The 16350-nt window shown below is 42.3% G+C and overlaps 1 protein-coding gene across 6 annotated transcripts in view; it reads right to left on the bottom strand.

Moving 5' to 3' along the window:
• The window catches only part of ptprub (protein tyrosine phosphatase receptor type Ub), a 361889-nt gene that overhangs the window by 273550 nt on the left and 71989 nt on the right, over positions 1–16350 (bottom strand). For 4 of the 6 annotated variants that reach the window (XM_055903563.1, XM_055903566.1, XM_055903567.1 and 1 more), the window contains exon 2: positions 8859–8990. In XM_055903563.1, the coding sequence (XP_055759538.1) occupies positions 8859–8990 (132 nt within the window). The remainder of the gene's footprint in view (positions 1–8858; positions 8991–16350) is intronic. The other 2 variants (XM_055903565.1, XM_055903564.1) reach the window with 2 other exon arrangements.

The following is a 16350-nucleotide window of genomic DNA, read 5'->3' as shown; positions in this document are numbered from 1 at the left end:
ACTTTTGAGCAGTAGTTTACATTCTGTTCTCAGCCTCAACAAAACTCTCTCCGTCTTATCTTGATAAGTGTGTTTGGGTGTGTTGGCCACGCCCACTAATTGGCCACACCTGATCTTAATGAGTGCTGGTTTCCTTTGAAAAATACTCAACTGAACAGCTTTGTATGACTGAGAATAAAACATGGCATGCTACAGTAGCTCCATCCCGGTGGTGCAGAGGACTAATTCCATGGACAGACAGCAGATCATAAGTTTGAATCTCACTGATGCCGTGTCAGCTGATTAATGCCTGAGTAAATACATTTCCATGTATCCTATCTGTGCTTGGAGTTCAAAACAGTTAACCCAAACTAAACTAGCAGTGTTAGGAAAAGTCTTATAGAAACATGTTCTCAGAATGTTATTTCATTCCTTCAAATAACCTATAATTTCCTTTCATAAAACCAAAACTTTTTCTTTCAGGGAACCATAGAAAAACTCTCAGAACCTCCCTGCAACCAAAAAAATGGACTTTCCCAAAACATATGGCTCCGTTCCCAGAACCAATAGGTTCATCAAGGACAACAACCACCTGAGCCACTTCCTGTTCACACAGCTATCATCCAGAAGGCGAGGTCAGTACAGGTGCATCGAAGCTGGGACCGAGAGGCTGAAAAACAGCTTCTATCTCAAGGCCATCAGACTGCTGAACAGCAATCACTAACTCAGAGAGGCTGCTGCCTACATTGAGACCCAATCACTGGACACTTTAATTAATGGATCACTAGTCACTTTAAACAATACCACTCTAAATAATGCCACTTTAATAATGTATAACATATCTTGCATTACTCATACCACATATATGTATATGTATATGCTGTATTTTATACCATCTCCTGCATATTGACTATGCCGCTCGGCCATCACTCATCTATATACTTATATGTACATATTCTATTCACCCCTTTAGATTTTAGATTTGTGTGTATTAGGTAGTTGTTCGGGAAATGTTAGATTACTTGTTAGATATCACTGCACTGTTGGAACTAGAAGTACAAGCATTTCGCTACACTCGCATTAACATCTGCTAACCATGTGCATGTGACCAATAAAATTTGATTTGAAAGCAAAAACGTACATTCCCATAACTTCCAAGGAACCTTCCAAGGAACCAAATCAGCTAGCGGGGTCTTTCCCCATCTCTTTTCTCAAGAAAAGCAAAGCAATCACTTTTACCATGCTCAACATTAAGTTCTATTCAATTCTATTCTTATCTTGAACAAGTATGTATGTCACGACAGACAGTCCTGTCATACATTCATCTAATAAAGTCTGATTCATCTCTTCTGGAAGGTCCTAACTAAAGAAACCCAGAATCTGTGCGTTTCTGGTATGACTCCTCATATAAGTGGTGTCTGTCCAGCCCAGTCCTCGACTCTCAATCCTTCTTACATCCAGCTGTGAAAGTGATACTTACACTGACTGATTATTTAATTTTTCTTTGACAAAACGCTAAACTATTTCATGACTCAGTAACAGTTTATCCATGTTCGTCATGGGGCGCACATACAGTACTGTATGTCTGTAGGCATATGAGTCTCTAGCACATTTCAGAAGGAAAATGAAAATGATAAACAGCTTAAACAGGAGAAATGCTTTTATTAAATTCGTCCTCCCTCATTCCTTCCACAAGCTTTCCCTCTACATTGAAAAATCCTGATTTCTCCTGTGAGACACCACAGGCAATGTTTGCAAATCTTCCCTGGGCACCAATGTCTCAGCCCAGAAAGTTAATACTGGCCCACTGTAAATAGCCTTATCTCATAAACACAAGTTATCCTCCACCTTACCTTCTCTGCCCTGATTGTTACAGTACACTCCTGATGTGATATACAAGGATATGAGACAACTTACACAGACTGCAAACCTGAGTAAACTGCCTTCCTGATAATAAGTAATTGTGCCGGAGAGGATGGCTGCCGTTTTACTGGCTCTTAACCAACTGTGCTATTTTGTTGGCCTTTTCGCATTGTTTGTAACTTATTTTGTACATAATGTTGCTGCTACCGTCTCTTATGACCGAAAAGAGCTTCTGGACATCAGAACAGCGATTACTCACCTCGAATTGATGAAGAACTTTTCTTTAATGAGTCGGACGAAAGGGATTTACTCCAGACACCCGAACAGGCCCTCATCCCCGTCATTCGCAGGAGAAAGAGACTGAGATTTCGCAGAAGGAGATCGCAAGACAAAGGGTGGCGGTCTACGTATATTTGAAAACAACAGCTGGTGCACGATATCTCAGGAAGTCTCACGGTTTTGCTCACCTGAGGCAGTGTATCTCATGATAAGCTGTAGACCACACTATCTACCTAGAGAGTTTATCTGTATTGTTCGTAGCTGTCTACATAGCACCACAGACCGATGCTGGCACTAAGACCGCACTCAATGAGCTGTAAACCACCATAAGCAAACAGGAAATAGCTCTTCCACAGGCGACACTCCTAGTGGCCGGGGACTTTAATGCAGGGAAACTTAAATCCGTTTTACTTCATTTCTAATCAGCATGTTAAATGTGCAACCAGAGGGGAAAAAAATTCTACACCACCTTTACTCCACACACAGAGACGCCCACAAAGCTCTCCCTCGCCCTCCATTTGGCAAATCTGACCATAATTCTATCCTCCTGATTCCTGCTATAAGCAAAATTTCAAGCAGGAAGCACCAGTGACTCAGACAATAAAAAAGTGGTTAGATGAAGCAGATGCTTTACTGCCGGACTATTTTGCTAGCACAGACTGGAATATGTTCCGGGATTCTTCCGATGGCATTGAGGACGTCATCCCCACAGTGACTGTACGTACATACCCCAACCAGAACCCATGAATTACAGGCAACGTCCGCACTGAGCTAAAGGGTAGAGCTGTCGCTTTCAAGGAGCGGGACTCTAACCCGGAAGCTTATAAGAAATCCTGCTATGCCCTCCAAAAACCAATCAAACAGGCAAAGTGTCAATACAGGACTAAGACCGAATCGTACTACACTGGCTACGACGCTCGTCGGATGTGGCAGGGCTTGCAAACTATTACAGACTACAAAGGGAAGCACAGCCGAGAGCTGCCCAGTGACACAAGCTGCCCAGTGACACAGAGACCTGACCGTGTGGTGCAAGGACAACAACCTCTCCCTCAACGTGATCAAGACTACAGGAAAAGGAGGACCGAGCACGCCCCCATTCTCATCGACTGAGCTGTAGTGGAGCAGGTTGAGAGCTTCAAGTTCCTTGGCGTCCACATCACCAACAAACTACCAGGGTCCAAGCACACCAAGAGAGTCGTGAAGAGGGCACAACAAAACCTATTCCCCCTCAGGAGACTGAAAAGATTTGACATGGGTCCTCAGATCCTAAAAAGCTTCTACAGCTGCACCATCGAGAGCATCCTGACTGGTTGCATCACTGCCTGGTATGGCAACTGCTCGGCCTCTGACCGCAAGGCACTACAGAGGGTAGTGCGTACAGCCCTGTACATCACTGGGGCCAAGCTTCCTGCCATCCAGGATCTCTATACCAGGCAGTGTCAGAGGATGGCCCTAAAAATAGTCAAAGATTCCATCCACCCTAGTCATAGACTGTTCTCTCTGCTACCGCACGGCAAGCGGTACCGCAGCGCCAAGTCTAGGTCCAAGAGGCCTCTAAACAGCTTCTACCCCCAAGCCATAAGACTCTTGAACATCTACCCACACTATTTGCACCCCCCCGCCCACGCTGCTGCTACTCTGTTATTATCTATGCATAGTATCTTTATTAACTCTACCTACATGTACATATTACCTCAATTACCTCGACTAACCGGTGCCCCCACACATTGACTCTGTACCGGTACCCCCTGTATATAGTCTCACTATTGTTATTTTACTGCTGCTCTTTAATTATTTTTTTACTTTTATTTCTTACTTTTTTAGGTATTTTCTTTAAACTGCATTGTTGGTTAAGAGCTTGTAAGTAAGCATTTCACTGTAAGGTTGTACCTGTTGTATTCCGCGCTTGTCACAAATAAAATGTGATTTCCTTGCATTGCTCCGTTCTAGGATCCCATGTATACATACCATGGTATTTTCACGGTGCTATTTCAGATGTATAATACGAGCTAATATACTACCTTACATCTTGCCATGGGTGTGACCCAGATAAAAGGAGCCTGGGTGAGTAAACTCACGTATCTGTCTTGGTTCTTGGTCGATAATGTGTTCCCAAAGCTGTCTCGTTCCTCTTTGTCACCTGCCTGCCTGACTTCACCCCCGCTTATAGTTTCACTGAAGGCCCCAGATTGGTGTAAATGTCATCCGGTTTTAATTCAAACGGAAGGGGAACGTATTAATTATCACAACGCCTGCACTGAATTGGATGGTGTCTGATGGCAGCAGATGACTAGAATGTGAATGAAAAGTTTAGTATTTGTATTTATTGTGGATCCCCATTGCCAAGGCAGCAGCTACTCTTCCAGGAGTCCAGCAAAATGAAGGCAGTTTATACCATTTTAAAAACATGACAATACATTCACAGACTGTGTGACCTCAGGCCCCTACTCTACCACTACCACATGTATACAGTACAAAATCCATGTGTTACTTGTGTGTACAGTGAGTGTGCTATCAAGAAGGTAGAGCAGCGCCTTATCATGGACATACTTCTCCCCATCTTAGCTACTGTTGTGACAATATCTTTTGACCACGACAGTTTACAATCCAGGGTGACTCCAAGCAGTTAAGTCAACTTCCTCAATTTCCACATGTTTTATTCCAAGATTAGTTGAGGTTTAGGGTTTAGTGAATGATTTGTCCCAAATACAATGCTTTTAGTTTTAGAAATATTTAGGACTAAGTTATTCCTTGCCACCCATTCTGAATCTAACTGCAACTCTTTGTTAAGTAATTTCAGTCGCTGTAGTAGCTGACATGTATAGTGTTGAGTCATTCATTAGTAAAGTTTGAAAAAAGTAATGGGCCTAGGTGATACTACCTGGATTATGTTGGAGAGGCTTCCATTAAAGAACACCCTCTGTGTTCTGTTAGACAAGTAACTCTTTATCCACAATATAGCAGGGGTGTAAAGCCATAACACATACGTTTTTCCAGCAGCAGACTATGATCGATAATGTCAAAAGCCGCACTGAAGTCTAACACAACAGCCTCCACGATATTTTTATCATCAATTTCTTTCAGCCAATCATCAGTCATTTGTGTAAGTGCTGTGCTTGTTGAATGTCCTTCTCTATAAGCATGCTGAAATTTTGTTCCAAAAGTTTACTACGGGTTGGTATAACAGGCTGATTGGTCGGCTATTTGAGCAGGTAAATGGGGATTTACTATTCTTAGGAAGCGGAATGGCATTTGCTTCCCTCCAAGCCTGGTGGCACACACATTCTAGTAGGCTTAAATTGAAAATATGGCAAATACGAGTGGCAATATTGTCCACTATTATCCTCAGTCATTTTCCATCCAAGTTGTCAGACCCCGGTGGTTTGTCATTGTTATTAGACAACAATAATTTTTTCACCTCTTCCACACTCACTTTCCGGAATTTAAAATTACAATGCTTGTCTTTCAGAATTTGGTCAGATATACTTGGATGTATAGTGTCAGCATTTGTTGCTGGCATGTCATGCCTAAATTTGCTAATCTTGCCAATGAAAAAAAATCATTAAAGTAATTGGCAATATCAGTTGGTTTTGTGAGGGTTGAGCCATCTGATTCAATGAATGATAGTCGAGTTTGCCTTTTTTCCTAGAATTTCATTTAAGGTGCTCCAAAGCATTTTTACAATAATTATTTATTTCATTTATCTTTGTTTCTGTCACACCCTGATCTGTTTCACCGGTCTTTGTGCTTGTTTCCACCCCCTCCAGGTGTCGCACATCTTTCCCATTATCCCCAGTGTATTTATACCTGTGTTCTCTGTCTATTGCCAGTTGTTTTGTGAAACCTACCCGTGTTTGTCCCCTTGCTCCTGTTTGTTCTTGTTGCTGTTTTATAGTCTTTCCCAGTTTTGACCTTTCTGCCTGCCCTAACCCTGAGCCTGCCTGCTGTTCTATATCTTGCCACACCTCTCTGGATTATTGACCCCTGCCTGCCCTGACCCTGAGACTACCTGCTGTTCTGGACGTGTTGAACCCTTTCTGGATTACTGACCTCTGCCTGCCCTTGACCTGTTCTTTGCCTGCCCCTGTACTAGAAATAAACTTTTGTTACTTCGACACTGTCTGCATCTAGGTCATACCTGAAACCTGATAGTTTCATAGTGTAGTTTCTTCTTCTTTTTATTCAGTTTAGTCACATGATTCCTCAATATGCAATGCGTTTTCCAATCGTTTGTGCAGCCAGACTTATTTGTCATTTATTTTGCCTCATCCCTCTCAATTGTACAATTTTTCAATTCATGGGGATTTAACAGTTTTTACAGTCATTTTCTTAACTTCTCTGAGATAAGTGGCAGTATTTTCACGTCTGGATGAAAAGCGTGTCCAAAGTAAACTGCCTGCTACTCAGAACCTAAGATATGCATATTATTAGTAGATTTGGATAGAAAATACTCTGAAGGTTCTAAAACTGTTTGAATCATGTCTGAGTATAACAGAACCTATTTGGCAGGCGAAACCCCGAGGACAAACCATATATATATTACATTTTTTGAGGTCACTCTCTTTTCAATGTGTTTTCATTGGGAATCCAGATTTCTAAAGGGACCTTCTTGCAGTTCCTATCGCTTTCACTGGATGTCAACAATCTTTAGAAATTGGTTGAGGTTGTTCCTTTGAGAAATGAAAAAGTAACACTGTTCAGAACGAGGGTAGAGAGACGTGTACTCTTTGTTAGAGGCGTGTGACCTGAAAGCTAGCTACACTTTGTTTTCCTCCGGTCTTCAACACAGATCATCCCGTATTCAATTTTATCGATTATTCACATTAAAAAATACCTAAAGTTGTATTACAAAAGTAGTTTGAAATGAGTGGACAAAGCTTACAGGTAACCTTTAACCATTTGTGATGTTTATGAGTGCCAACAGAAGAAGCTCGTCAAAGGCATGAATTATATCTTTATTTCTGCCTTTTGTGTCGCACCTGGAGGGTTGAAATATGATGGTCTGTGTTTGTTTGCTTGGTTGCTATCCTCAGATAATAGCATCGTTTGCTTTCGCCGTAAAGCATTTTTTAAATCTGACGTTGGCTGGATTCACAACAAGCGTAGCTTTAATTTGGTATATTGAATGTGTGATTTCAAAGTTTAATTTTTATAGTAATTTATTTGAATTTGGCGCTCTGCATTTTCACTGGATGTCGGCCAGTTGGGACGCTAGCGTCCCACATATCCCAGAGAGGTTAATGACTGCATGCTTATTAGCAACTGGAATAAGCAATTTCATAAATATCAAGTGCAGTGTCTGTTTGCTCCTCATTACACACCACAGACCAACAGATATTATTTTAATTAATAACATAGGAATCACTACAAAACTTATTGTATGACCTCTTCTGACCTCTCATTCCTGTGCAGTTTGTAACTACCCTGGTAGGTTGATTGATAACCTGAACCAGGTTGCAGCCACTGGTTACAGTGTGAAGCTTGTTCTTGAGTGGGCAGCTTGATGAGAGCCAGTCAATAGTTAAATCACCCAGAAAATATACTTCTCTGTTGATATCACATACATTATCAAGCATTTCACACGTTAAGCAGATATTGACTGTTAGCACTTGGTGGTCTGTAGCAGCTTCCCACCAGAATGGGCTTTAGGTGAGGCAGATGAACCTGTACCCATACTACTTCAACAGTATTTAACATGAGATCCTCTCTAATCTGTACAGGGAATGTGGTTCTGAATAGACAGCAACACCTCCACCATTGGCATTTCTATCTTTTCTGTAAATGTTATAACCTTGTGTTACTACCACTGTATCATCAAACATATGATCTAAGTGAGTTTCAGAGATAGTCAGAATAGGAATGTCATCTGTTACTAGCAAATGATTGACTTCATGAGCTTTACTGGGAAGCTTAGCAGCAGTAGATGTGCTCATGTTCTTTATGTTAGTGCAGGGGGAGCTGCTCACTGTGGAGTTCCTCCTAGGATACAGAGATATGCGGCTTAACAGTTTGGGATCGTTGGTTTTATAAATTACGAATGTAATGTGCGTGTTGCTTGGTGGTATGAAGTGATTTCATGTCAATCAGCATTGTGGTTTTAAAAAAAAAGTTCCTTCACTTCATCCTCCCTTTAGGAATTTTTGGACCTTCTTCAGTGTGACTGTCGTCTCCATCCATCGCAGTGAGTCGTATCATTTTGTTGTCTGTCTCTCAGCACAGCTCACGTTATCTTTCGTAATATCTTTTTTTTTTCGTTCAGCCAACCATTTATTCTGTCACTTTATCTCATATTCTATTATGTAGGTATGGTGTCTTAGGGGGTTCTCGTCCAAGTTAATTCTGCTTCTCTAACTTCACACCGAATCCCATTAATAGAATAGGAAGGCATCCACACTTTGGAGTGTTTCCTAAACACTCCCAGCTTCTGGACAGCTTCAGCATTTCATTTGAACGAACATGCACGTGCGAACACGCACAAAGACTGTAAATCACACCTAAGAAGAGCGGGCACTGGCTGCTTAGCAAGACAATGCGTATGTCGTTGGCTGGGAGGAGAACATCCCACATTAAGACTTGAGAAGTCTCATACCACCCCAGTCCTTGTTTCTTATGCTTTCTGATACAGATACCCCATCCACAAAGTGAAAGTGATACTTGCGTTAGATACCATCGTGGATACCAGGATAGCACCAAATAAAACGTTAATACTCTGAAGCGTAATAAGAGCAGGGACTCACCACGCAGGAGGTCAGAAGAGGCGTAGGGCGAGTTGTGTGTCCGGAAGAGCTGCCAGTCAAAGTCATCGTCCTCGCCTTGGGTGAAGTCACACAGACTGGGCTCAGAATCCTCATCAAAGGTGCAGCCTGCTGCTGAGGAAAGAGAGAGAAGGAGATGACATGAAGTGGGAGGTCACACATGACGTCGAAGTCAATGTCATTCAATATCAAGGGATGAATGGATTATATTTTTCAATGGCTTGCACATAATCACATTTCATTTGAATTCCTAAGATTGAAAGGAATCATAGATTTTGCCCAAGATGGACACACGTTTCAGCCATGGCCACCATGAATCAGTATTTGCATCTTTTTTTGTATTTCACTTGTGATAACATGAAGCCTAATAGAGAATAAAGGGGTTGTTGCAGTACTGTAGGTGAGAACCCACCATAACCACACCTGCCTTCACTCAGAAACGTTCCACTATAGTTATTATTCCAGTGTTCTTGTGTAGTGGCTTGTTTGGGCAATATTTCACTACGATATCCCCTCTGATCCTCTTTCTATTACTGAGATGGGACAGATGCCAGACAACCAACTGAGAAATCCATTTCCCACTTCACCCAGACACTAATAGCCAGGCGCAATCTGTACTCCACTCCAGCCCCCCTGACGCTCTCACTCACCAACACACTAAGGTTGTTAAAAGTAAACTAAAACTGAAAACTGATCTTGAAAAAACTATTTGTAAACTGAAATAAAATAATGAACAAACCCGTTTGAAAAACAGACTATACTGAAACCATTATCTTTGAATCAAAAAGTATTTTCAATAAAAGCCATTATGAATTAGATTAGGCTTCTTTTGTAATGTTTTTTTTTGTAATGGGGTTTTCAAGCTTCTGAATCTGGCAGGTCTCATTGAGATTGACTTTATAATTTCAAGATAGACTCGGCGAGATGCCGTTGCCATGAACAGCACCGTAGATATTGGTTGGGAGCGCTTGAGTGGTAAGGCTAAAGCAACTGACTGTAGACGAAAGTTGAGGAGTAAAGTCAGGGGAGGTGCATCTGCCGAAAGTCAGACACTAATGTGGTTTTCCAACAGCAAGGCTCAGCTCAACATGGCAGTGTTGCCATTGTTCATAATGTTGAAAACAAACATGCATCTAACCATCATATTACACGCACTCACAAACTGAAACCATAACATAAAATTGTGTGTGTACAGTCGTGGCCAAAAGTTTTGAGAATGACACAAATATTCATTTTCACAAAGTCTGCTGCCTCAGTTTGTATGATGGCAATTTGCATATACTCCAGAATGTTATGAAGAGTGATCAGATGAATTGGAATTAATTGCAAAGTCCCTCTTTGCCATGCAAATGAACTGAATTGCCCAAAAAAACATTTCCACTGCATTTAAGCCCTGACACAAAAGGACCAGCTGACATCATGTCAGTGATTCTCTCATTAACACAGGTGTGAGTGTTGACGAGGACAAGGCTGGAGATCGCTCTGTCATGCTGATTGAGTTTGAATAACAGACTGGAAGCTTCAAAAGGAGGGTGGTGCTTGGAATCATTGTTCTTCCTCTGTCAACCATGGTTAACTGCAAGGAAACACGTGCCGTCATCATAGCTTTGCACAAAAAGGGCTTCACAGGCAAGGATATTGCTGCCAGTAAGATTGCACATCAATCAACCATTTATCGGATCAGCAAGAACTTCAAGGAGAGCGGTTCAATTGTTGTGAAGAAGGCTTCAGGGTGCCCAAGAAAGTCCAGCAAGCGCCAGGACCGTCTCCTAAAGTTGATTCAGCTGCGGGATCGGGGCACCACCAGTACAGAGCTTGCTCAGGAATGGCAGCAGGCAGGTGTGAGTGCACCTGCATGCAAGGCTTTTGGAGGATGGCCTGGTGTCAAGAAGGGCAGCAAAGAAGCCACTTCTCTCCAGTAAAAACATCAGGGACAGACTGATATTCTGCAAAAGGTACAGGGATTGGACTGCTGAGGACTGGGGTAAAGTCATTTTCTCTGATGAATCCCCATTCCAATTGTTTGGGGCATCCGGAAAAAAGCTTGTCCGGAGAAGACAAGATGAGCGCTACCATCAGTCCTGTGTCATGCCAACAGTAAAGCATCCTGAGATCATTCATGTGTGTGGTTGCTTCTCAGCCAAGGGAGTGGGCTCACTCACAATTTTGCCTAAGAACACTAAGCCATAAATAAAGAATGGTACCAACACATCCTCCGAGAGCAACTTCTCCCAACCATCCAGGAACAGTTTGGTGACGAACAATGCCTTTTTCCAGCATAATGGAGCACCTTGCCATAAGGCAAAAGTGGCTTGGGGAACAAAACATAGATATTTTGGGTCCATGGGAAGGAAACTCCCCAGACCTTAATCCCATTGAGAACTTGTGGTCAATCCTCAAGAGGCAGGTGGACAAACAAAAACCCACAAATTCTGACAAACTCCAAGCATTGATTATGCAAGAATGGGCTGCCATCAGTCAGGATGTGGCCCAGAAGCTAATTGACAAAATGCCAGTGCGGATTGCAGAGGTCTTGAAAAAGAAGGGTCAACTGCAAATATTAACTCTTTGCATCAAATTCATGTAATTGTCAATAAAAGCCTTTGACACTTATGAAATGCTTGTAATTATACTTCAGTATTCCATAGTAACATTTGACAAAAATATCTAAAGACACTGAAGCAGCAAACTTTGTGGAAATTAATATTTGTGTCATTCTCAAAACTTTTGGCCACGACTGTACATTGTACAATCAATTAGTGGGAGAGAGTTTCAAATGTCAAATCTATTTCTATGTATCCACTGTACACATACAGTGCTTTCGTAAAGTATTACATTTTGTTAATATACAGCCTTATTCTAAAATGGCAACAACACAAAAAATACATCCACAGCAATCTACACACAACATCCCATAATGGCAAAGAGAAAACAGGTTTTTATAAATGTTTGTACATTTATAAAAAATAAAACAAATACCTTTTTTACATAAGTATTCAGACCCTTCACCATGAGACTATAAATTGAGCTCAGGTGCATCAATGTTTCCATTGATCATACTTGAGATGTTTTTACAATTTGATTGGAGTTCACCGGTGGTAAATTCAATTGATTGGACATGATTTGGAAAGGCACCCACCTGTCTATATAAGGTCCCACTATTGATGGTGCATGTCAGAGCAAAAACCAAGCTACGAGGTTGAAGGAATTGTCCGTAGAGGTTCGAGACAGGATTGTGTTGAGGTACAGATCTGGGGAAGGGTACCAAAAAATGTCTGCAGCATTGAAGATCCAAGAACACAGTGGCCTCCATTTGGAACCACCAAGACTCTTCCTAGAGCTGGCTGCTGAGCAATCTGGGGAGAAGGGCCTTGGTCAGGGAGCTGACCAGTTAGAGTTCCTCTGTGGAGATGGGAGAACCTTCCAGAAGGACAACCATCTCTGCAGCACTCCACCAATAAGGCCTTAATGGTAGAGTGGCCAGACGGAAGCCACCCATCAGTGAAAGGCAAATGACAGCCTGCTTGGAGTTTGCCACAAAGCACCTAAAGACTCTCAGACCATGAGAAACAAGACTCTCTGGTCTGATAAAACCAAGATGGAACTCTTTGGCCTGAATGCCAAGCATCACGTCTGGAGGAAACCTGGCAACGTCCCTACGGTGAAGCATTGGGGTGGCAGCATCATGCTGTGGGGATGTATTTCAGGGGCAGGGACTGACAGACTAGTCAGGATTGAGGGAAAGATGAACGGAGAAAAGTATAGAGAGAGATCCTTGATGAAAACCTTCTCCAGAGCGCGCAGGATCTTAGACTGGGGCGAGGCTTCCCCTTGCAACAGGACAATGACCCTAAGCACACAGCCAAGAAAATCCAGGAGTGGCTTCGGGACAAGTCTCTGAATGTCCTTGAGTGGCCCAGCCAGAGCCCGGACATGAACCCGATCGAACATCTCTGGAGAGACCTGAAAATAGCCTTGCAGCAGCACTCCCCATCCAACCTGACAGAGCTTGAGAGGATCTGAAGAGAAGAATGGGAGAAACTCCCCAAATACAGGTGTCCTAAGCTTTTAACGTCATAACCATGAAGACTCAATGCTGTAATCGCTGCCAAAGGTTCTTCAACAAAGTACTGAGTAAAGGGTCTGAATACTTATATAAATTCGATTTTTCAGTTTCATATTTTTATAAATTAGCTAATCTTTCTAAAAACCTGTTCTTGCTTTGTCATTATGGGGTATTGTGTGTAGATTGGTGAGGGGGAAACAACTATTGAATCAATTTCTGAATAAAGCTGTAATGTAAAAGTCTGAATACTTTCTGAAGGCACTGAAAATCGTAGCTAATTGGTTCCTGTTTCAGTCATGTCTCATGGGCCAAACAAAAACACCCTCATGATTGGTTGACAATAGAGCCTCCCACAATGCAGGTGATGGCTGCAGGATGAAGGTTGGGGAAGAGCAACTGCACAAACTTGCAATTGACCGCAGTCAAAACTTCATGACCTTTGATCACAAGATTTTTCATGCAGTTGGCATGTAGGTGTAAATCATACAATTTTCACGGGTGGTTACGGGTGCACTTCACGCTGCTACAACGTGCACACTACGAGACCACACCAATTGAGAAGTTTATCCTTGTGCTCCAACGCTCCTGGTTGTTGCGGAAATTGACCCACTACTACTGCTTACTATGTGCATCTACGTCATCTTCCTGAGTCTACCCTTAAACCTTCCCTAACCTATGACCTGACCCATCACCTTGTGCACTACTACCCCACAGTGGCAAGAACTGACATCCCCCAAAACTATAAAAATACATAGATGACCCCTAGCCTCCCATGTATAGGCTACTTTCTATCCCACACACCAAAACTAAAACTTAAACTAAATAATATGAAAACTAAAGAAATGTTTTTATAAAACTTTAGCTAAATAAAACATTGGAAAATGGATTGGAAAACTAACCTCAGTTTCAGATAAAAATCTTAAAACTATAAAAACACAAACCTTGCAACACACACACACACACACACACACACACACAAATCCTGGCGAAGGCAATGTTGGCCCCCTGCTTTTGTAAAGAATTCCCCTTCCCGTAAAACACAAACAAACTACAGCGCACATCCCCTATGCACAGCCACATAAACACACATACTAATAAAGTTGGGGAGGGAGGGATGGCAACCAGGGGACTGTGATTATTATTGTAATACATCACAACCTGCTACATTCCACATGCCAAAAAGCTAATTTATTCAAATTATATTTAAATAGCCAGGGCTTTTAAGGCTCTTGGGCATAATTTGCTTCCGTCTCCTCTCGCAGCATCTGTTGCCATCTCACACATTAACTCAGTGGTGTGAAAATTACAGGCTAGAAGTGGGCAGCCACCGATTCCCCCGTCACATGACCACAGTATGTGCCAGCCAGAGTTGGAGCGCTACAGTGAGAGCCTAGAGACGGATCGGGGCTAATGATGGGGATGACCAGAACCAGACCCTCAAGGTCACCCCGCTGGTCCACTGCTTTATTAATGCTCATTCTGGACTCTAACTAGAAGCACAAGCATTTCGCTACACTCGCATTAACATCTGCTAACCATGTGTATGTGACAACTAAAATTTGATTTGATAATCCACCATTAAGAAAATGGTCCAAATGTGACCATTTTGCCATCAGGCAGCAGGGACTAAAGTCAGATTCGATGCAATTTTACTGCTGATGAGCAAGAGGACACCAAAACCATTACAGATCATTGGCAAATTTGTTTTGTTGGAAGTTCAAATGTTACAGGCAATCATACAAAAAACAAGGGTTGGTCTACTAACTAGATGGTTCATTACAAGCCCATAAGAACAGATAGGAGACGTACTATGGACTAAAGGAATTCCATACTAAGCTTACATGCTGAAAGTCTGACAGACGATATATATTCAGTGGAGCACAAACGCACAGTGGTCAGCGTTGCTCACCTCCTCCAGCCTCCATTACGTTTCCCTTACATCTCGGTGTTAATATGCTAAAACTGGAAACTCTATAGCATTGTGATGAGATTGGCTGGGCCTGATGGGTAGCAGAGAGTAGTAGCAGCCCAGCCAGAGAGCCAACAGAATGTTGAGTTGGGCTAGGTTTCTCCTCTTCTTCACCCCGGGGAGCTGATTTGTGGCCCACGCTAAGCCGTTACTGCAGGGATCCACATGGCGAGGGCCAGAGGTTAATTGTCCTGCACAGGGAACTATTTCCAATAGAACAGCCAAAGATATGGGACCTGACACATCCAAACGCTGCCAGTATATTATTCTTTACTGGAGCTATAAATGAAGCATGCTGATTTCTCCCCACAGGAACCCATCATGCGAGAGCTGGGGCATCAGGCCTGGCGTGTATTCCCTTCTGCGCCTACTGGTCTATATACTGTATGGCCCAGCCCGGCCTTCACGTTTCAATTATGCTCTCTCTCTCTCTAAGACAGGGGTGTCTCTATCCTGCTAAGTAATTACATTATAATTTCGCACCGGGCACAGCGCAAATCTAAATATCAAGTTTGAGACGGTGCCATGGTTAAAAGCCTCCTGGCTGGAGGGGATGTGTTTTGTGTCTGCTCACTCATCGATTTCTTCATTCATGTAGAACAAGCTCCTTTTTAATGAGCTGCTTTGTTTTCAGTATTAAATATTTGTTAACAGCGTTTGTGATTAAAAATGGGTGTCATATGATTCAGACGTGTGAAATATTTGACCTAAGAATGAAACCGCAAAACAAAACGTCGCCCTATAGCAGCGGTTCCCAAACTTTTTCACTCAGGCCCCCCTTCCAGCATGCCGTGCCACGTCTATTTCTATGGGCACAAGAACTGTTGATGACACAAACTGTTCATACCCCTCTTGCTGGCGGAGAGAACATTTTGCAGGTTTCAAGCTTATTTCCTGCAATTCTACACATTTTCCCATGGGGTGCAGAGAAAAACAATGTTTTAAAGTGCATTTTCTTCCATTTCTATATAGTTTGCCATGTCCAAACCTAGCTAAAAAATGTTAGCTGACATGGGCTAGTTGATCTGTCCATTTCTGACAAGTTATTAACAGCTCTCTAAGGTATGCAATGACTGACATGACAAGAGGAATACTGATGATGCACTACCCCATTTTGAAATGTCACCTTGTCTATTTTACTATTACAACTTTCAAGAGTAAGTTGAAAGCCGAACTGTTCTTAAAATAATAAATAAACTGCGTGCCCCACAGTTTGGGAACCGCTGCCCTAGAAAAACGAAATGACCCTTCTAAACATCAAATGAAATGGAACACATTAATACTGGACACGTTCTGTTTTTGTTTCTGTATCTTAAAATTCTTGCCTGCTCAGAACTCGTCTTCTGTGTAAATTATAATACCTCACCATCTATTCATAAGAGAATATATTAACCTGCCTCCCCTTTATGAAAAGACATGACCTCTTCGGCTTCCCAGTA

The sequence above is a fragment of the Salvelinus fontinalis genome, chromosome 38 (genome assembly GCF_029448725.1).
Source record: "Salvelinus fontinalis isolate EN_2023a chromosome 38, ASM2944872v1, whole genome shotgun sequence".
NCBI classification, from domain to species: Eukaryota; Metazoa; Chordata; class Actinopteri; order Salmoniformes; family Salmonidae; genus Salvelinus; species Salvelinus fontinalis.
Note: the sequence above shows the minus strand (reverse complement) of the source record. Positions and strands in the feature narration are given on the sequence as shown.